The sequence below is a fragment of the Panthera leo genome, chromosome B1 (assembly GCF_018350215.1).
Source record: "Panthera leo isolate Ple1 chromosome B1, P.leo_Ple1_pat1.1, whole genome shotgun sequence".
Classification (NCBI taxonomy): Eukaryota; Metazoa; Chordata; class Mammalia; order Carnivora; family Felidae; genus Panthera; species Panthera leo.
In genome coordinates this window covers 114,927,643-114,950,461 of record NC_056682.1, presented here as the reverse complement: position 1 = coordinate 114,950,461, position 22,819 = coordinate 114,927,643, and the positions used below count along the sequence as shown (strand labels likewise).

The following is a 22,819-nucleotide window of genomic DNA, read 5'->3' as shown; positions in this document are numbered from 1 at the left end:
GCTCTCTCTCTCTCTCTCTCTCTCTCTCTCCCCCTCCCTCCCTCTTCCGCGCTCATGCTCACTCACTCTCTCAAATAAAATTAAAAAACAAAACAAACAAAAATTAGAATATATTTTATAATTTCTCAGAGGTCTTGTGACACAACTAGGATATTTACATAGGAAAGGCAAACAACATCAAAGTAATTATGACTTGTTACGTAACAAAACATTGCCTTCATTGTTGTTGTACGCTGTTGTAAAGAAACCTTTGTAACCCTGAGTGAGCCCACCCCTCCTCTGTGTTCTCCAATCCTAAACTTTTGACTATTTAAAGCAATGCTGATGGAGCTGGACGCAAATTCATACCCTCGGATCTCCACATCACCTCTAATTTCTCACAACTTCACTCATGTTCCTTCCCTGCATCTGAGAGTAGGGATGTGACCTCTGGGACCTGTCCACTTCCACAGCACAGCTGAAACTCACCCTTCCCTCCCTGGCTTCAGCTTAGGTACTAATAATATACCCAGACCACTGCAGTCCCTTCCTACGGGGTCTATAAAGTCCCTCCCCATCCATCAAACCCTTCATTCGATAAGTATTTACCAAGTAACTGGTACATGCCAGGGCCTTTGCTGGGCACCGGGAAATGCAGCAGAAAATGGGAGAAAGATCTAAGAGACCTTACATTCTAGTGGGACACTGAACAGAAACCAGACAGGTAGTGGCTAGTGACGAGTGTCACAGAGAAAATAACTGGGGCAATGGAACACATTGCCCAGGGAGCAGAGTGAATGACATGTAAGAGCAAGGGGTCAGTAAAGGTCTCTCTGAGGAGGGCGGCACTGAACCCGAGATGACTAAAAGGAACCAGCCACGGAGGTAAAGTATTTCGGGCAGAGGAAGAACAAGTAAAAAGTGCTGGAGCAGAAACAAAAGCCTGGAGCATCTGTCCTTGAGAAGCAGCCCAGGGCCAGGAAAGTCAGAGCAGGGATAGGAGTAGAGGGAGGGAGAGGGAGGGAGAGGGAGGGAGAGGGAGGGAGAGGGAGGGAGGGGGAGGGAGGGGGAGGGAGAGGGAGGGGGAGGGAGGGGGAGGGAGGGGGAGGGAGGGGGAGGGAGGGGGAGGGAGGGGGAGGGAGGGGGAGGGAGGGGGAGGGAGGGGGAGGGAGGGGGAGGGAGGGGGAGGGAGGGGGAGGGAGGGGGAGGGAGGGGGAGGGAGGGGGAGGGAGGGGGAGGGAGAGACAGACAGACAGACAGGCCATGAGTTAGAAGGTCAGGGCCGGACCTCGTCGGGACTTGGGTTTTATTCTATTTACAACGAGCAGCCCCTGGAGAGTTTCAGAGGATAGAGTGCTATGCTCAGATTTATATTTTTGAAGGCTCACTCCGGCTGCTCCAAGAACAGAAAGGCAGTGGGCATAAGGAAGCGGGATTCCAGCCAGAGCACAGCGGATGGTGTAGGCTGGAGACCTGGAGAGCTCGGACAGTACCAGTGCAAGTGGTGGTGCGATGGGGATACCCTGCACAAGACCACCAGGCCAAGCTTCTTAAAGTGCCACTTTGTTTGTGACTGTCTCATGCTCCCAGGCTGCCTGTGACCTCCACTCCTAGCAAGACAGAGCAGCACAAAAGACCCACGACAGACTCTAATCCTGACTCCTAACTGGTGCCTCTGCAGGTCTGGGCAAGCCAAACCCAAAAGAAGACCCCTCAAGTTAAAGAAAACTGGTCTACCTCCAAGGATCATTGTAAGGACCAAACGATAGAAAAGCAGTTTGAAAAGCATAAAGCATAAATATATGTAAACCATGTGATGACTGAACATTTTAACATCTCAGGGTAGAATGCTAAGCCTTCTCTCTTCCCAAGGTCCTCTCTCCCGCTTAATAACCAGCCATTTCTCAAACACATGGAGTCTTTGCTCCTCCTGATCCCTAAAACTGGAATTGTGTTTCTCACCGTTCCTTATCGAAATCCTGCTGGTTCCTCAAGGTTGCATCCTAACAAGTTGTGCAGATTACTCTAAATAGAAGTGGCATATACATCAGTAATTACTCTCTGCTATAGATTATGGAAGATGGCTCTGAAGCCCCAAAGTCCTTAATTCATTTTTTTTTTTAATTTTTAATGTTTACTTTTATTTTTGACAGAGAGAGAGAGGGGGGGAGGGAGAGAGAGAGGGGGAGGGAGAGAGAGGGGGGAGGGAGAGAGAGAGAGAGAGACAGAGAGAACGTGAGTGGGGGAAGGGCAAAAGAGAGGGAGACCCAGAATCTGAAGCAGGCTCCAGGCTCTGAGCTGTCAGCACAGAGCCTAATTCAGAGCTTGAACTCACGAACCAAGAGATCACGACCTGAAGTTGGACACTTAACCGACTGAGCCACCCAGGCCCCCCGCAAAGTCTTTAATTCAAATCAGACCCTCATTCCACTTATTAGCTCTATAATTTTGGTCAAGACATCTATCCCCTGTAGGTCTCAATTTCTCCCTGTGTAGGATAGAAATGCCACCCATCCTATAGGTTTGCTATGCGGTTTGAAGAATTTACATAAGCATGTTTTGTAAACCATTAATAACTGTAGAATTATGGAGTACCTGAGTGGCTCAGTCGGTTGAGCATCTGACTTCGGCTCAGGTCATGATCTCACAGCTCCTCAGTTTGAGCCCCGGGTTGGGCTCTGTGCTGACAGCTCAGAGCCTGGAGCCTGCTTCGGATTCTGTGTCTCCCTCTCTCTCTGCCCCTCCCTCACTTAGAGCCTGGAGTCTCTCTCTCTCTTTCTCTCTCTCTGCCCCCACCCCAACCCTGTTCATGCACTGTCTCTCTCTCTCTCTCTCTCTCTCTCTCCCTCAAATAAACATTAAAAAAAATTTTTTTAATAACGGCAGAATTTTAACTTTGAAGAAACATCTGACACCATCACTAGTTCAAATTCCTTACTTTCTAAAACAATATATCTCCCTATTTTAAAAAGTTTATCACTTCTTATCCTTCATGGGATGAGATTTAGGACATTGTCAGGATCTAAACAGACGTCATAAAAAATTTTCTAGATAAAGCTACTAAAATTTCACTTAATTTCTTTTAAAGCTCATAGTGTACTTTAAAACAACTGACAGCAATTTTACTTCAATAACATTTCACACATAATACATAAAATACACGAGGCCCTCTGGAAAGACTAAGTGGATTTCACTATTTTCATATCGGAAACAACGTTCGACTGGAAGTCCAGACTAGATAAAATCACCCTGCCACGGGCTCCCATAGCACCCTGTCTTCAGAGCCGACCTGTAAGCACATGATGTCTGCTCCACCACCAGCCAGTAAGCTCCAAGCCTATAAAGAACGTGCCTGCTGTGTACATCAGCCATATATCCCCAGAACTGGCACCAAGCTCAGTGCCTGATGCAAAAAAGATTTACTGAACAATTATTTATCTGCATCAAAATGACAAGATCATGGTTCATCACACTAATCTAAGATCCAGTGTCCTTTCTGCAAAATAATTTTTTTTGAGAGAGAGAGCACCCGCATGCACAAACAGGGGAGGAGCAGAGGGAGAAGGTGAGAGAATCTGAGGCAGTCTCCACACCCAGCGTGGATTTGATCTCACAACTGTGAGATCGTGACCTGAGCCGAAATCAAGAATCAGACGCTTAATTGACTAAGCCATCCAGGCGCCCCCCCATTCTGCAATATATGAACAATTCCAACAGAAGAGTAAACATACGGGTGATGCCCACACTGCAGCACAAACACTATTGGCAAATCAAGATACAAGGCAGCAAGGTTTGCTCAGGACCTTGATGTAGGGATGGTTCTTGCACGTTGTTCCCCATTGTCTGGCACAGCGCTCCTCCTTCCTGTGCTCAAAAAACTCTGGGTTGCGAAGAATAGCCACACGGCAGCCCTCATACATCAGAGCAAATGCGGTGCAGCCATCCAGCCTCTCTCTGTCTTCATGAGTAGCCGGCAGAACTATAGGTACTGACAAGTTAATGACACCCCCTGCAGGACACAAGAGAACATGAAGCACACAGCTTGGATTACTCAACAGGCCATATATCCACCTTCCACTTCAGGGGATGCTCTTCAAATAATACAAGATTTATGGGTCAGTGACAGTACCTGGCACAGAAAATCAGGAGAGAGAACAACCCCCCCACCGCAAACAGGTTAAAAAAAAAAAAACAAAACCAGCAAAACATTAAGAGTGTCAACACCATGTAGCAATGTACTTCCCACACTTCCCACAACAATTCATGAAACTGTCTTTGGGAAGAAAAAAAGTGGTATAAAATCACAGACATAGAAGAAACAGTTTAACAAGGAAGAGTCAACTGGTTAAGCCTGGTGTCATCAAAATATACTGAGCACCTCCAATACGTGAATAAGACAAAAAATGTTTTCAGGGCCTTTCTAGGAAAATGTAAATCCGTTCTGATTAACTATACTTTGAGTGGCAAGTATACTTGAGTCTGCTGGGGATACTTGGGTTTCCTTGAGAGAGGAAGACAAAAACACCCAAAAGGTTTTTTGATTTCTTTGTTTTTAATCAGAATTAGACCAATATCAGTGATTACTGGCCAAGAAACAAAGGAAGCAAGTGTGTCTATTTCAATCCAAATATGTTGTCTGTGAGACAATAAGCACATCCTCAGTTTCCAACCTTTCAAGTTCTAAAAGTTGTTTTTTTTTTTTTTCCTACTCATCATGCCCAGGTTAGAAAAATAAAATGCACTCTCAAATTCATATGTGGATCTTATTTACATACCAGATAAAAGCATACTTTCTTGGAAATCATGGCTTGCCTTCCTTGGACAAAAGAGGTCAACAAAAATCAGTGATAACTGCTTGGCTGCTTTAAAGTTACCACCACTAGGTACAGTTTAAAGGGGAAAATTAATAGGTAGATTTGCAGCAAACACAAGGCTAAATCATTCCGAAGGAGGCAGTCCACAAAGATTCTGCCATTGGTTCCAAAGAAGAAAAATCAAAAAGCAATATTTAACACTTACATTTTTGTGATACAAGTTTCTTGAGAAGAATGACTAGGAGTTACAATTTCTGGTATCAATTTCATTCCTTAGTTAAAAGTCGTAACACAGAAAAACGTGCTGGCTATTTTATAGGCTTAGTGACATTTAAAAATATTTTATTTAATGTAACAAATTAATCTTACCAACAGTATACAAAGTTCTGGGTAGCTGAATTGTCAGTAAAATATATTAAACATCAATGCCTTTGACAAATTTTTTTTTTTTTTTTTAGTGCTTTAAAAGAAGAAGAACCATCACTTTAACCATCTATTTCAGGACTTCTTTGTTTTGTTTTTAAGATTTTATTTTAAGGAAACTCTACACCCAACTTGGGGCTCAAACTCACAACCCTAAGATTAAGAGTTACATGCTCCACCAACTGAGAGGCAGCCAGGTGCCCCTATTTCAGGACTCCTTAACTTGGCCTTGCTGATTCCTTATTAGAACACTCAAGCAAGCAGGGGCACCCGGGTGGCTCCATCGGTTGGGCTTCCGACTTCAGCCCAGGTCATGATCTAACGGTTCATGGGTTCAAGCCCCACGTCGGGCTGTGTGCTGACAGCTCAGAGCCTGGAGCCTGCTTTGAATTGTGTCTCCCTCTCTCTCTCTGCCCCTTCCCTACTCACACTCTGTCTCTCTCTATCAAAAATAAATAAACATTGAAAAAAAATTAAAAAAAAAAACACGCAAGCATGGATTTCAGGACAGCAAAATTCAGGATATATGTGCACTTTTTCAGAGAAAGGCCTTCCATGATGATCAGGTGGATACAGCAGAGGGAAATTCTATTTGTTTCTTAAATCCATTTTCAGCCCTTATGCCCAGGGAAACCTGCATATATAAACCTGCATTATCTCCCTCTGCAATAAATCACAATCCAGAAAACAAAACAAAACAAAAAGATCTCACAGTTCACTTCAAACATTCAGTACCGCTATAACTTGGTCTTAAAATACTATCTTCCAGGGCGCTTGGGTGGCTCAGTTGGTTAAGCATCCGACTTCACCTCAGGTCATGATCTCATGGTTCGTGGGTTCGAGCCCCGGGATGGGCTCTGTGCTGACAGCTCAGAGCCTGGAGCCTGCTTTGGATTCTGTGTCTCCCTCTCTCTCTGCCCCTCCCCCACTTGCGCTCGCTCTCAAAAATAAATAAAACACTTAAAATGCTACCTCCATTAAAGACATCACCACTACTTTTTAGAGGCAGTGATGAATTGCTGCCCCTGTGTAATTTCTCTTCCATACTCAATGTACAATTGAACGCAGAAGCTCTTACCATCCAGAAGACAATCAAAATGAAGGCACTGCAAGTACTCCCTCTCTCTCATAAAGCCATTCAGGGGGGTTGCCCAACCTTCTGCCAGAACCTGTACCCACTGCATATCCACCTAGTAAATGAGACAGTAAAGGAAAATGCTCTACTTCATATACTTATGAACAAAAGCAGTAATAACCTTTAAGAGTTTAATTTGGAAAGCAATGGAAAGAAACACCTCAAGAATGATTATAGATTATACAAATCTAATAAAGATTAAGGGCACTAGGAAAATGTGCATCTCTCCTAATAAATGTGCATAACATTAGTCTTCAAAGCATTTCTAATAAGGATGGCATCTCCTACACTAGTGGCTCTCAAACTTTAATATGCTAGAAGAAACCCTGGGAAGGCCTTTATTAAAACAGAGATTGTTCCACCTCCACAGATTCTACTTCAATCGCTTTGCTGTGGGGCCCAAGAATTTGTATTTTTAATAGGTTCCCAGAAAATGCTAAATGATAGTCTGCAAGTTATACTGTGACAACTAATGCCTTAAACTAAAACAAACTTTACATAAAAATACTTACCAGAACAAGTGCCTGACCAATGACAGGGCACCCTTTATTTTATAAAGATTATGTTACGTCTTGACTTTTAAGATTTCTAACCTATCCTACCAGAACGTTAAGGAATTGATGGACTACATACCATTAACAGAAGCTGGATATGCTCATTTTTTAACTGTGCGTGTGTGCAGCAGTGGCTCTCAAATGAGAAAAGATAAAGCACCTGGCCAACTGGGTGCAGTAAAATGTAGCTTACCATTTATTCCCAAAGTATGTGGGCCAATGTATTCCCCTCCTGTAAGTCACAGGAAAAATTATATACACAGACCAAATTGTTTCACTTACTTTCAAGTTTTCCTCTTACCAATTATTTCTAAACGTTGGACAGTGGCCACTATTTGTCTCTACTGGAATTCAATTCTAGATGGTATGTGTTATGGACTGAATGTCTGTGTCCCCCCTCAAATTCATATGTTGAAGCCCCAATCCCCAATGTGACTGTATTTGGAGATGTGGCCTATGAGGAGGTGACAAGGTTAAATGAGGTCATAAGGGTGGGGCCCTAATCCAACAGGTCTGGTACCCTCACAGGAAGAGGGACACCAGAGCTCACAGCTATCAGCAAGCCAGAAAGAGTCTCACCAAGAACCAAATCAGCCAGCACCTTGATCTTACACTTTTCAATCTCCAGATCCACAAGAGGGGCAATTTTTGCTGTTTAATCCATCTAGTCTACAGTATTTGCTCTGGCCCCCCAAGTTAATACACTATCCGACTTAAGATGGATTTTTTAGTTAATTACTTTTCATAACTGCCGTGCAAAGAACAAGCCACTACATTAAAAGAGCTACTGTGTTGTAGAGCTCTGCTGACCTGGATTCACAATCATTCATCCTCATTCTGTGTGTATATATGTATGTTCACTCCATGCAAAGTATGTCAATGACAACATCTGTTCCTTTGCGACGGCCACCTTCCTACGTGGCTCTGTTCTCCGGCTCTCCCTCTCTGCTCCCTCAGAATGTCCTGGCTTCTGGTCAGAGACCCAATCCCATAAAGCACATCAAATAATCTACTGCTAATCAGGGATTTGAATAATTACTTAAAGAGGCCTTCTCTAAGCCCAGAAATTTGTTGGTGCTTAAAGATTTGGTGCTTCCCTGGGTGTTCTGGATTTTTAGTAACTAAATGAAAGGCTGGGAAATTCAACTTCTGGTCCAGCTTCTTATTCATCTCTCAATTTTAAAAGTACATCTAAAGGATATAATTTAAAATTCTCTAATATTTGAAAATGATAAATTATAGTTTCCAATGTTGTTGTATCTAGTTTACCTCAGTAGGTTTTTTTTGGCGGGGAGAACACTTAATGAGAGCTAAAACATGCACATAATGACTCTTACCAAAATAAGAGATTCAAGGTTTTGGCAGAGGATTATGAAACATGTTTGGAGGGAAAAACTGTTCATTTTAATTACTATATAGTACTTTGAAGCTTTAAGAACTCATTCCTTCTGATAAACCTAAAACTTTTACACAATCTTTGATCTTTGCTATTTCAAAATAGATAAATCTTATGACATTAAATACATTAAATACATTTCCAAATCCTGGAAATTGTGACATAAACTACAACTAACCCCCAGCCACCAGTACCCATGTCCTCAAACATAGCTAAAAAACAAAGTATACAGATAGTGAGTATACATTAAGGCTAAATCACTAGGTACGAAGACCAACAAAGCACTTACTTTATTAATTTTCAATGCTGGCAATGTTTCTGCATCTGTTTTTGCCAGATGGAGTTTGTTTTCTGGCACATACAGTTCTTTTACTTCGTAAGAGGCATCCACAGGTACGATATCCTATACAACAACAAAAGTACAATTAAATGTTTGCCTCAACAATTTAAAGTTCTCCAAAGGGTGTCTTGAGGAAGTACACTAACATTTCAAAGTGAGACTTTATAAAAAAAAGCATAAAAGAGGGCTCTGACTGCGGTGCCCCCTCCCCAGTCAATTTTCCTCATGTCAGCTCTCTCAACAGAGAATATCCCACATACAAGAAGTCACTGAGTATCAAGTCCCATTGCCTAGTGAAAAGAATGAATTCCGAGAATGTGCCACATATGTAAAACCCAGCAACTGCAAAGAAGAGGTGACCTCAACTAAGAGGTAACAATAGAAAGAACTTGGAAGTAAATACAGTCACTCTGAATACAATCGTTATTATCTTTAACATGTCACCAAACCATTTTATTCCAGCTTTTGTATGCATCTTTATCACTAGCGATCACCTTCTCAGTCCTGCCACATGAAACCCAAGAGTATGTCAGCTTTACTCCCACTCTGGCAGTTTGGGGAACAGCACTTTTTGGTCCCATATGAAATGCAGTCTGGAAATTTTATCTGAACTCCAAGTATGCATTTACACAACACTGGGGCAATGCTTGTCTCTCAGAATATACAAAAATGTATCTGTGATTACCACAACATAGCTCTTGAGCTGATCTTTACAAGGCTTGTTCGCAACACTTATCATACCCCAAGGAGTAATTACTAAATGTGTTTAATTACTTCAACTTTCTTTTAAGCCAAATCTATTAGGTAACAATTATAAGCATACAAAATTGTCAATGATTAAGGACTTTTCATACATGTATTTTGTCCAAGCAATACTTTGTTATTCAAAATAGAGTAATACTCAAGAGAATGAGAAGATAAGCCACAGACTGAGAAAAAATATTTGCAAAAAGCATATCTGAAAAAGGACTCTTATCTAAGATACACAAAGAACACTTAACATTCAACAATAAGAGGGGCGACTGGGTGGCTCAGTGGGTTGAGCGTCCAACTTCGGCTCAGGTCATGACCTCACAGTTCGTTGAGTTTGAGCCCCATATTGGGGTTCTGTGGTGACAGCCCAGAGCCTGGCTTCAGATTCTGTGTCTATCTCTGCTCCTCCCCTGCTCATGCTCTGTCTCTCTCTCTCAAAAGTAAATAAACATTTAAAAAAAAGTTTTTTTTTAATTCAACAATAGAAAAACAAACAGCCCAATATTTAAAAAATGGGCCAGAGATCTGAACAGAAACCTTACCAGAGAAGATCTACAAATGACCAAGAAACAAATGAAATGATACCTTACAACACGTCAGCAGGGAAAGGCAAATTAAAACAAACAAGAAACCACCACACAGCTATGAGAATGGCCAATATCCAAAATACTGACAAAAACCAAACGCAGGTGAGGATGTGGAGTAACAGGAATTCTCATGCACTGCTGGTAGCAATGCAAATGGTATAGACATTTTGGAAGACAGGTTGGCAGTTTCTTACGAAACTAAACACACTTGGAGCGCCTGGGTGCCTCCATCAGTTGAGTGTCCGACTTTGGCTCAGGTCATGACCTTGTGGTTTGTCAGTTGGAGCCCTGCATCAGGCTCTGTGCTGACAGCTCAGAGCCTGGAGCCTGCTTTGGATTCTGTGTGTCTCTCTCTCTGCCCCTCCGCCCCCTCTCAAAAATAAACAAACATTAAAAAAAAAAAACCTAAACACACTCAATTGTGCTCCTTGGTATCTACCCAAATGAGTTGAAAACCTATGTCCACACAAAAACCTGCACAGATGTTTCCATCAGCTTTACTCATAATTGCAGGACTTGGAAATAATCATAATGTCCCTCAGAAGACAAATGGATAAACTGGGACATCCAGACAACGAGTGCAGTAGAAGAAACAAACTATCAAGCTACGAAAAAGACACTACAGAACTTTATACTACATATTACTAAGTAAAAGGAGCCAATCTGAAAAGGCTCCATACTGTAAGATACCAACTATATGACATTCTGGAAAAGTCAAAACTATGGAGACACTAAAAACATCAGTGTTGCCAGGAGTTATGGGCCAAGGGGTGGGGGTAAGCAGATGAAGAACCAGAGAAGAGGGCATTTTTAGGGCAATGAAATGATACTACCACAGTAGATAGTGTCATTATACATTTGTCAAAACCCACAGAATTTACAACCCTAGTGTAAACTATGAATTTTGGATGACGATGTTACACTAGGTATATCAACTGTAACAAATGTACTACTCTGGTGAAGGGTATTGAAAGGATAGGCTTATGGGGGAAGAGAGCAGGGGGTATATGGGAACTCACTGTACTTTCCACTCAGTTTTGCTATCAACCTAAAACTGCTCTTAAAAATAGTCAATGGGGATGGGGAGGGGTTGGCACCTGGGTAGCTCATTTGGTTTAGCATCTAACTCTTGATTTCAGCTCAGGTCATGATCCCAGGGTTGTGGGATCAAGCCCCTTGTCAGGCTCCAAGTGGAGCACAAAGCCTGCTTCAGATTCTCTCTCTCCCTCAGCCCCTCTCCCACAAATGCTCTCTAAAACAAAAGTTAAAATAATAAAAATTAGTCCATTAAAAAATGCAGAACAACAAAAGTAATTCAAAGTATCAATGGTGAGGGCCCCTGGGTGGCTCAGTCAATTAAGTATCCAACTTCGGCTCAGGTCATGTAAGTTGGAGCCCTGTGTCCAGCTCTGTGCTGACAGCTTGGACCCTGGAGCCTGCTTCAGATTCTGTGTCTCTCTCCCTCTCTGCCCCTCCCTTGCTCAGGCTCTGTCTTTCTCTCTCTCTAATAAAATAAACATTAAAATAGTTACTTTAATTTAAAAAAATAAATAAATAATAAAATAAATATCAATAGAAGAACCAGATTTTTGAAGACATACTCTATTTTCCTGAGGAGTAAGTGTGGGAAGAAACTTCCAACTTATATTTGGACTTATATTAATATCTTCAGTAGAGGAAAAAAGCAATCAGATATGTATATCAAAGCTAGCTGATCTCATAGAAGACCTAGTGCTACTATTCAAGTAGCCCCTATGGATTCTGAAAATCTAGAAAGATTTATTCCCAGGGCGCCTGGGTGGCTCAGTCGGTTAAGTGTCTGTCTTTGGCTCAGGTCATGATCTCACAGTTCCAGTTCATGGGTTCGAGCCCTGTGTCAGGCTCTGTGCTGACAGCTCAGAGCCTGGAGCCTGCTTCAGATTGTGTCTCCCTCTCTCTCTCTCTCTGCCCCTCCCCACCCCCTCAAAACTCAATAAAAACATTAGAAAGATTTACTCTCCCACATTTCTCCTCAAAGATGGAACAAAAGAGACAGTCTGGCATCAGCTAAATCATATGCCAAAATCAGTCTCCTCCTACTGGTAAATTCAAGTCCTCTGATCTTTCTCATGATAAAACCAAGGATAAAGAGAGTAAACATGAAGGAAAAGAGAAAATAAGTAATAAAATTTCAACACAGGAAAGAAATTTAAAAAAAACACCACTTGCTACAATACCAAGTTTAGCTAATTGCTCTGGTGTGCAGACATGAAAGGTATTTTTGTCCCTTGAGCATCCCACTGCTCAGAGGAGGAGGCGGCAAGTGGAAAAGTGAGTGTATAAAACATAAACCATGCACACAGCCCAGGGCACTTCATATACCTTCCAGGCCTTCTGCAATGAAGCAGCCAGCAGGCATCCACAGCTGCAGGCTATTCATTGTGTTTACATGGCTAATACTACGTGAGGACATTAAAGACAACGGTGAAGGAAGAATGACAGCTTCCACCACCTGCCTCTATTTTCTCTTCTCTTTGTAGGTTTCAATACTATACAACCTGTATTAATGAGACAGATAGTTTTTTTGTTTGTTTGTTTTTTTATTTTGAGAGAGAGAGAACAGGTGAGAAGGGAAGGGGCAGAAAGAAAGGGGGGAAGAAAATCCCAACCAGGCTCTGTCAGCACAGAGCCCAATGTGGGGCTCAAACTCATGAACTGTGAGATCATAACCTGAGCCAAAATCAAGAGCTGGACATTCAACTGACTCAGCCACTCAGGTGCCCCAAGGCAAATTATTTCTAATGATGCCAAGCAAAAGAGGGCATGTCTTAAAGTTTGCCATTGGGGTCTAAGTGGTAAGTATACATTCACAATTTATATATAATACTTGATTTCACTGTGTACCTGAAGAGGAAATCACATATAGCAAAGTCTCTTGTTTTTTTGGTATGTCAATTATATCTCAATAAAACCGAATGAAAGATGACTCTTCTTATAATCTAGCAAAAGAAATAACTTATGGTCGTCCATTCTGTGCATTATAATTCCAGGAATTACTGTTAGTATATTTATTTTAAATTATAAAAGAGCAGTAAAGAGAATTTGGAATTGAGAAAACAAATCACCCCACATACAGTTATCGTTGTCATTTTTGTATATTCCCTTCCCATTACAGGGCACTGGTAGTTTCAGGAGTCTGTACAAAACCTATTATTTCATCAACTAAAAAATAAAAATTCAGGATCAACTTTTCCTGCACAAACAACATGACATGCATTAGGAGAACTGCACACACCCTACCATGTTCAATTAGCTTCTAAGAAATGCAAAAGCTCTCAGAGGTCTTGAGACACACCCATTTTTCCAGCTGCAAGATAAAGACCAGAAATCCTCCACACTAGGAACAAATGCTAAAATGACATTACACAAAAAGTCAGGCATTCATTAACAGGAAGACCATGATAAAAGTTCACAAAACAGACTTAAAACCAGAAACAATAGAGACACAGTATCTTCAAAACCAAAGATGTTAGCATCTGTGAACCTGTCTCCTCCTCAACTGTTTAAAATAGATACATATGCATATATGGTACAGGCCTGTTGTAAAATTCAGTAATTTTAAATCTCTGAAGTGCAGTGGCGCCTGGGTGGCTCAGGCGGTTAAGCATCGGACTTCGGTCAATGATCTCTCGGTCTGTGAGTTTGAGCCCCGCCCGCATCAGGCTCTGTGCTGACAGCCCAGAGCCTGGAGCCTGCTTCGGATTCTGTGTCTCTGTCTCTCTCTCTGCCCCTCCCCAGCTCATGCTCTCTCTCTCCCAAAGATAAACAAACATTAAAAAAATGTTTTTAATAAAAGTAAAAATAAAATACCTGAAGTACAGGGACTAACATTAATGCCCACTACCATTCCAGCATTGTCCTAAGGGCATATGAATGAATCCACTTAATCTGCATGCAATCCTACCTATGAAGATAGAAACATTCTCCTTTAACAGATTTGGAAATTGAGGCTCAGAAGAGGTTAATAACTGGCCCCCAGTCCCTGCCATACTATCTGCCAATGCACTTAACACACAAAAAATATTCAATAAATATAATGTGCTTGCTACGTTCCAGGAGCTGCTCTAAGCACTCTGCATATACTAACTCATATAGACTCCTCGGTACAATTCTAAGACAGGTATGGTAATTCTCATTGAACAGACAAGGGAATTGAAGCCACAGAAATTAGGTATTTTATGTAGTTAATTGATAAATATTACAACTGGGATTCCAACTAAGGTTCAAATATTATCCCCCCCTCCCCCCAAAAAAAACCAACAACAACAAACCTTTACTGTCTCTCTCATGAAAACTAAGTTATGAGACATTCTGTCACACAAATTGTTTTTAGTTTATCTTCTTAGTTCATAATTTCCCAGGAATTCTGGTCTGCATGTGATCTTCACAAAGATAAAGTTCTAGACAAAAACTAAAAATACTCAACATTTCAATTAGTCCTCATCACTTCCATGAAGGTTAAGTGAGGGATTTTCAACCAACTTTTTTCAAAACCTAGAATCCACAGTCGGGCAACAACTAACATAGGGAACCCAGGGAAGAGAAGAATTTCACGGACACAAACAACTCTACATAAAGTTTTCTTTGCCATTTCTGAAAGTTACATTATTGTAAGACTGGGAGATCTTTTTTACGTTGTAGGTGTTGACTATTCTGCTCTGCCACCGCATTTACCGCTGAAAACTGTCAACAGTTTGGGAGGGCCAGAGGACAGCATCCAACAGACTAATCTTTTTTACCCTTGTTGGATGCAACAGGGCATGCTGAGCTGGTTCCCAAGGCCGGCATCACTAGATTCGGCTCACAAATAGTGACAAACAGCAGCGGCACGCACTGTCCACCGTGATGCTCCAGGCACGTGGCTGGGTGCACGCACCTTGCTTCCACCCTGGAAACACCCCTGTCCAGAACCACACTGGACACTGGGGAATGTGAACCCACTCCCGCTGAAGAGATGCTCAAAGTAAGAACTGAGAACAAATATTTCTATGTATCACATCTTCCTTCCAACCACACCCTAGGTTAAGAGAACAAATATACAAATAATTTGTGAGAAAATCTAAGTGTCTCCAAGGAACTTGTTTGAACATCAAAGAGTAGTATCAACACTATGAGCTCAAATTATTTTTTTAATGTTTTGTGTACTCATGCAGCCATGAGCACATTTGGGATGAATACATTTTTAGTAACTTGCTACATTATATGCATGGACATGGAGGCTATAATAATCACTTTCTTTCAAGAAAGGGGAATTTTTTTTCATTTTAAATCAAAATCATTCTTTTCATTACAAGCATTACCCATAACTGTTCCCTTTTCAAAATTCACGTCCAGCAATATTTTTAAATGAATTTAGCCTCCCAACTTAAGTACAAAATTCTTCCAATGCTTAACTAAAGTCAAAAAAAATTCAAGAGGTTGCTACCGTTTTTCCCTTCCAAAATAAAAAAAAAAATACATCAAGTGAATATTTTTTGAATCAGCACAAACATAACAGCACGAATCAAAAGAAACATGGAACATTTGCTCAAAGAATGCAAGTTCTATATAGATTCTATGTGTAGAGAGAAGAGAACACTCTACGAGGAATACAAAAAGAATTTTTTAAATGTAGACACAGCCAGTTTCTAGCACATTCTACTGACAAATCTTTTCAGTTTCCAAAACCACTGCCAAACATCTAAAAGGAGCAAAACCACCTCAAAGTGAGACAAGATATCTGGACAACATAACGTGAAGTCCCAGCCACATGAGCTATCCATTCTATTTGGGATTCATTAGGATTTCCAGAAACACAGTCAGCTGTTAGGAAACAATGTGTTCTTCTTCTCCTCGTACACAGAAAACTTTTTATTTCAGGGAATTTCCTCTAAAACAAAAATAGACCACAAGCCAGGCCATGAGCAAGAGTTTATATACCTAAACCCCTCGCGTCCAGTCTTAAGAGCACCACAGTCACCCAGCTTTTAAGGATAAAGGGAATACAGGGGAAGCTCTTCAGTAGGGGGTCATTAATTCACATGCTACCAGGAATCACCTAGATCTAGAAATATTATGAATGTTTAAATATTAACTTAATTCTAAACTGTTACATGGGTATTCAAAAGTGGGTGTTTTTGTTTTTTTTTTTTTTTTTTTTTGCTTGACTAAACACAATCTAAGAGCTAACACACTGTATCTGTAACCTTTGTTCAAAAGAACAATTGTTTGCTTTTATCTGGAAACTGGCAGACAGAACATTCACTACCTGAAAATAGTAGTAATCTTGCCTTCTCTTTTTAATCTTCCTAAAGAACTGTGAACACGTTAATAAACATTGTGATTCTACATTCTAAGTTTTGCCTTTAAGTATTTTCTGCACTTTTTTCTTCAGCCAAATCTGCTCAACAGATTTGAACACTACAGCTCATTCATATTTTATGTAACTATTAAATTTCTATTATCTAAACTACATGCATCCAAAGCATGAACACCAAACGACATTCTGGCAACACTTTAAAACTGAGCTGTGAAGTTAGGTTTTTATGTGCAGTATAAAATCCATTTAGAGCACTAAACCACCATTTCATAAAAAGACAAACCTTTAAATAATTTATAGCAGTAGTAAATCTAGAGTTCCTAGCAGATTTAAAAACAGTATTTAAAATATCACTTTAGATTAAAACCAGCAGCAAGAATCCTACTTCCTTATGTCATAACACACCAAGTTAAATGCAATCCCAGCAGGCCATCTAGTGACCATTCAAGGGTTTGGGGAAAAAACTTAAATCCAAAATCCTCAGCATTTTTCAGTGCCTTCTACTTTCTTGAATAAAATGTGAAGATATACCAACACAAGCACATTAAGAAAATAAAGATGCTCTGACCAAACACTTGAGAAATGAAGTATTTATATAAACGAACACATTTCCTTATTCCAATTATAGTACAAAGACCAGACAGAAAGAGAAATAAGACAATCCAGGGACGACTGAGAATATACAACATTATGCTGATCAAAATACCCATCATCCTAAAATACCCCTTGTACAGAACATTAAAAACAAATTTTTCTTGGACAGTGAAACCAGTGCCATATCTCAAAGAACGTTAAAGAAACAATACCTGGTAGAATTCATTTCGGGAGAGTCTCTCCAAAGCAATACCAAGCATCAGATAGAAAAATTCCTTTGCTAGGTATCATGGAGACAGCACTTCTCAAACAGCTGGATCGTCTAGAAAGCCGCAACCATGCTATCCCTCTCTGCTCCAATAAAAAGTCTGTCATGGGGGCGCCTGGGTGGCTCAGTCACTTGAGCATCCAACTTTGGCTCAAGTCATGGTCATGATCTCACAGTCCGTGAGTTCAAGCCCCGTGTCGAGCTCTGTGCTGACAGCTCAGAGCCTGAAACCTGCTTTAGATTCCGTGTCTCTCTCTCTCTCTGCACCTCCCCCACTCATGCTCTGTCTTCCCCTCTCTCTCAAAAAATAAACATTTAAAAAAAAAAAAAAGTCTGCCATATATTACAATGGGAACTATATATTTGGTCTTTGTCCCTGGTTCCTGGTACAGAGTCCTTAAAACCCATGGAATCTCCTAACTGGAAAGTGTGTTTGATATGATAATGTGATGATTCCAGGCTAAGGGGGTCCTCAAAAAAGACCACACCATACTTAGATTAGAGCGTTGGAACTTTCAATTCTGTCCCCAGAACTCTGGGCTGGGGAAGAGGCTGGAAACTGAGTTCAGTCACCAGTGGCCAAAGACTTAATCACGGCTATGTGATGGAACCTCCATAAAAGCCCTAACGGTTAGATTCAGAGAGGTTCTGAGTTGGTGACAACACGCCCACAAAGGGCATAGAAGCACCACGGCTCTCCCTGCCCCATACCCTGCCCTATACATCTCTTCCATTTGGCTCTTCCTGAGTTGTATCCTTTATAATAAACTGGTAATGGTAAGTAAAGTGTTTTCCTAAGTTCTGTGAGCTGAATTATTCAACCAGGGGATAAGGGGGTCTGGGTAACCCCTGAATGTACAGTCAGTCAGGCAGAAATGTAGGTGTCTGTTTGCAGCTGGCATCTGAAGCGAAGGCAGTCTTGTGAGACGGAGCCCTTCACCTGCAGTGTCCAAACTAACTCTGGACAGTTAGTGTGAGAACAGAATCGAATTGCTAGACACCCAGTTGGTGTCAGAGAATTCGACAATTAGTTGGTAAGAGAATAAGACAAACCAACCTCAAAAATCTAACAAACTGAGGAACCCAAAAAAGAAACAAAATGTACTTAGCTTTATTATTTTAGAAATAAGATTTTCTTCTACGGCTTAATAACCCAAGCCACTCATTTACTATTTAGATTTAGGTGTCAGTACATAAGTAAATTGTAATTCATTTGGCACGATGTGCCCCAGCTTTGCAAGTTAAATTAGGTAACTGACAATCACTTGTTATTTCACACTACATAGAATACACATTTCACACTAATCAGAGACAGGCACAAGCAATTTACTTCTTTACAAGGTCAACATTCCTTCCAATTTAGACAGTGCTGCCTCTGATCTGCTCTGAAGTACTCTGAAAGTAGGCTAAAAAATATGAACTCCTTCTAAGACCCAATACTCTCAAGTTCTCATTCCCAACTATGCTTAGGGAAAAAAAAAATGGTCAAGGAACGTGAAAAAGACCCACAGAAAAGACTGATACTTCAGACACAAACAAGAAATGGAAAGAATCTAGATAAAAGGCAAGGCAGCTGGGAGAAGAATGGGCTCTTGGATCGCAGAATGCAACACACCGTGTTCAAATCTGACTCCACTCCCCGCCCTCCCCCTTCCCCCCCCCCCCCCCCCCCCCCCCCCCGCCCCGTCCTGGGACAAACAGCTTCACTTCTCTGACTTGTTTCTGCATCAGTAAAATGAGGATAATTATAACTTACTTCTCAGAGTTTTGATATAACATTACACGTATTTTTTTTAATTTTATTTATTTTGAGAGAGGAAGAGACAGCATGAGTGGGGGGAGGAACAGAGAGAAGGGGAGAGAGAGAATCCCAAGTAGGCTCCATGCTGCCAGCTGGAAGCCAATGCAGGGGCTCGAACCCAAGAACTGTGAGATCATGACCTTAGCCAAAACCAAGAGTCAGATGCTTAAGTGACTGAGCCACCCAGGCACCCCCAACATCAAATGTATTAATGCTACCAGAACAACTACTGAAGGCCTTGCCTGTGTGGGAGTTCTCTTGGACTTCCATCTTTGCCTGCCACTTTCCCTTCTAGCACACACAATTCCATTCATACGCATAATGCTGGTTACTGCACAACCTCTAACTTTATATCCTCACTCCTTGCTCTCAGCACTGCACTCGACATCATCATCCCCTTCACTTCCCAGTCTAGATTTGTACAACCAGCTCTACCCTGACCTCCCATGAGCCACCTCTGGAAAACCCTACAAATGCCTCTGTGATGACAATGAGGTTGTGCTGCATGTGCCACCCTGGACCACCAGGGAGGATCTGCTTCAGAAGGTGCAGACCACACAGAGTTCCCTTGCCATCAGGGTGCAGCAGGCAAATGGACTCCTTGCATCACCAACCATCAACTCCAAGCTGAACATCAGGTGCTTACTAGTTTACCCATGTGCCCTAATGTTCGTCTGAGGTTCAACTTTGTGAAAAAAAAAGAAAAAAAACAATCAAAGGAAAATAAATGTCAGAACAGAAGTAGTAATGTACGGTGTGTGTATTTCTTCCCTCAACTACATTCATAAATTCTACATCATGCTAATAAAAGAAAAAACGAATTTATACGTTCTAGTCTACAACTATAAATAATGGTAATTGAAACCAAAAATTAAGATCCATGAGGCAGAATTTTTACCATTTAATACAATGCCACATCCCCAGTGCTTTACAACAGTACCCACTACGTAAGACACTAAGTACATGTTAAATTAACTAACAGGATCGGGGTGCCTGGGTGGCTCCATCAGTTAAGCATCCGACTCTTGATTTCAGGTCAGGTCATGATCTTGTGGTTTGTGAGTTCAAGCCCCATATGGAAGGACGGTGCAGAGCCTGCTTGGGATACTTTCTCTCCCTCTCTCTGTCCCTCCCCCATGTGTGCTCTCTGTCTCTCAAAAAGAAACAAACATTAAAAAAATTTTAAATTAACTAACAGGTTCAACCAAGTAAAACACAGAAATACATACTTTTAATGAGAAGTGAATTCCTATCTTTTCCCCAAATGAGGGTGATAACCAAAAGAAAGCAATTGCATCAAGAAGCCATTTGCGTTTCTTCTGTCACCACTGAGCTTTAGGATAAAAATAAAAATTTTTTCATGGGGCACCTGGGTGGCTCAGTCAGTTGGGCATCTGACTTTTGATTTCAGCTCAGGTCATGATCCCAGGGTCATGGGATCAAACCCTGCATCGAGCCCTGCACTGAGCATGGAGCCTGCTTGGGATTCTCTCTCCCTCTCTCTCTCTCTCCCCTCCCCATCCTTGGCCCCTCCCCCTACTTGCATGCTCCCTTCTCTCTTTAAAAAATAACAAACAAATAAATAATTTTTCAAGAGAAAATTTCCCCATCTTAAAGTAATATAACCAGAACACCTTTCTGGTTATAGATTTAATTACATTGCACTTTAGGTATGATGAGAACACTGTTGAAAGTAAAAGCCAGAGGCAAATGGATTAAATGAATCCTAGGAATTCATACACCCAGAATCCTAGGTATAAAATACAATATGTCCATAAGCGAATTACTTAGTATCTCTAAAACACCTCAGGGGTTTACTGTATTGAATAAAACCACAGTACTTACACAAAATACTCAGCACAAAGACCACTTGGGAAACTGTCACATCACACTCAAGTGAGAAGTAGCTGAAAGCTAAACTAGGAGAAAGGTCACTTCCACCCAGATTCTAACAATCAAAACAAATATTTTAAAAGATACAAAGCAGGGTGCCTGGGTGGCTCAGTAGGTCAAGCTTCTGACTTCAGCTCAGGTCATGATCTCATGGTTCGTGAGTTATAGCCCCAAATAGGGCTCTCTGCTGTCAGCACAAAGCCCGCTTCAGATCCTCTGTCCCCTCTCTCTGCCCCTCCCCTGCATGAAAGCGTGTGTGCACTAATATAAACATTTAAATATATTAATAAATAAAATACACAAAGTCCCACACATATGACCCTTAGATACTCAGTAAATGTTAGTTTTTTTATCTAGACAGAATGAAACTGTCCAATCATCGACTGTCTAGCAGGTACAACATAGACTAACTACCATCTATAAAGAAGAACAATTAGTATAATTATTGATTAGGGGCAAACACATTGGAAGAAAGGCTTTAATTAAAGCCACAGACACTAAAGCAAGCAACAGCACCAGGAAAAAAAACAGTAATAATACTGTGGCAGAATAAATACATAAGGACAATAATAAGACAATACATAGCTTGGAACCAAACTGTGGAGAACCTTGAACACAGATCACCTTAATTCTATAAACCATGGGAAAATCAGTAAATTCTTTAGAGTAAAAAAAACAAAACAAAACCTAGACTACACTTTAGAAAGATGACTCTGTGAATGATACAGGATGGAAGAGAAGGCATATCAGGGGCGCCTGGGTGGCTCAGTTGGTTGGGCGTCTGACTTCAGCGGTCATGATCTCGCAGTTCATGAGTTCAAGACCCGCATCAGGCTCCCTACTGTCTGTTCAGAGCCTGCTTCGGATCCTCTGTTGCCCTCTCTCTGCCCCTACCCCACTCACACAAGCTCACTCTCTCTCAAAAATAAACATTAGAAAAAAAATTTTTTTTAATCTTTAAAAGGCATATCAAACTGGACATGGGGGTGACCAGTCAAGGAAATATCAGGTAGTACAAGCTGAAAATCATACGGGGGCAGTTTACCCTCAATTTTTAACCACTGGGGACAGGGGGAACTGCAAAAGTCCTGGGCATGACAGGCACTACCTGAAGTCTGTGTTTTCATTTCACAGAATCATGGTTAAAACCCAATTTAACACTAAACACAGGGTGAGATCCTGGATCAAATCCTAGTACAGGACAGGACCTTAGTGGAAAAACCTGTGAAATACAAGTAAATTTGTCATGTAGTTTACAGTATCTCACCAGGGTCAATTTCTTAGTTTTGAGAAATGTTCTATAGTCATGTAAGGTATTAAAATAATAGGAAGCTGGGTGAAGGATATAAGGAACTCTCTGTACTCTTTTACATTTACAGAAAAATTTTCTCAAAATAGTTTTAAAAAACAACAAAATCACCCGCTCACTACAAAAGAAGAAAAAAAAAGCCTCTATGTAGGTGAAGGGTCAAACCCAAAGGATGCTATTCTATGTAGGGCCTCAAAGAAGTGGTTAGGAATGAAAGTAAAGACAGAAGGGAGATGACACAGCACCCATCACACGCTAAGTTTAATAGCCCCATATACGTATCTGAACTACCTGGTTTTAACTGGAGTCCCTAAAATGGCTTCAGAGATTCATGAGCCCCCTACATTATATATGAGAGTATCAATGTGTATTTCCCTGAGGTTCTATAAAACAATTCAGAATCACTGACTAGAGGGACACCTCGGTGGCTCTGTCTGTTAAGCATCTGACACTTGATTTCAGCTCAGGTTATGACCTCACAGTTCACGGGATCAAGCTCTGCTCTGTGCTGAGCATAGAGCCTGCTTAAGATTCTCTCTCTCCCTCTGCCCCTCTCCCCCACTCGTTTGCTCTAAAATAAAAAAATTTAAAAAGAGCCAAATTATGATATAATTTCTGTAATGATTATCGAAGTTT

At 41.1% G+C, this 22,819-nt stretch overlaps 1 protein-coding gene across 2 annotated transcripts in view; it reads right to left on the bottom strand.

The window, feature by feature from the left end:
* The window catches only part of PAPSS1 (3'-phosphoadenosine 5'-phosphosulfate synthase 1), a 101,976-nt gene that overhangs the window by 47,449 nt on the left and 31,708 nt on the right, over nt 1-22,819 (bottom strand). For both annotated transcript variants that reach the window (XM_042935745.1, XM_042935746.1), the window contains exons 6-8: nt 8,591-8,704; nt 6,295-6,406; nt 3,783-3,988 (exon numbers count right to left, since the gene is read on the bottom strand). In XM_042935745.1, coding sequence (XP_042791679.1) covers nt 3,783-3,988; nt 6,295-6,406; nt 8,591-8,704 — 432 coding nt within the window. The remainder of the gene's footprint in view (nt 1-3,782; nt 3,989-6,294; nt 6,407-8,590; nt 8,705-22,819) is intronic.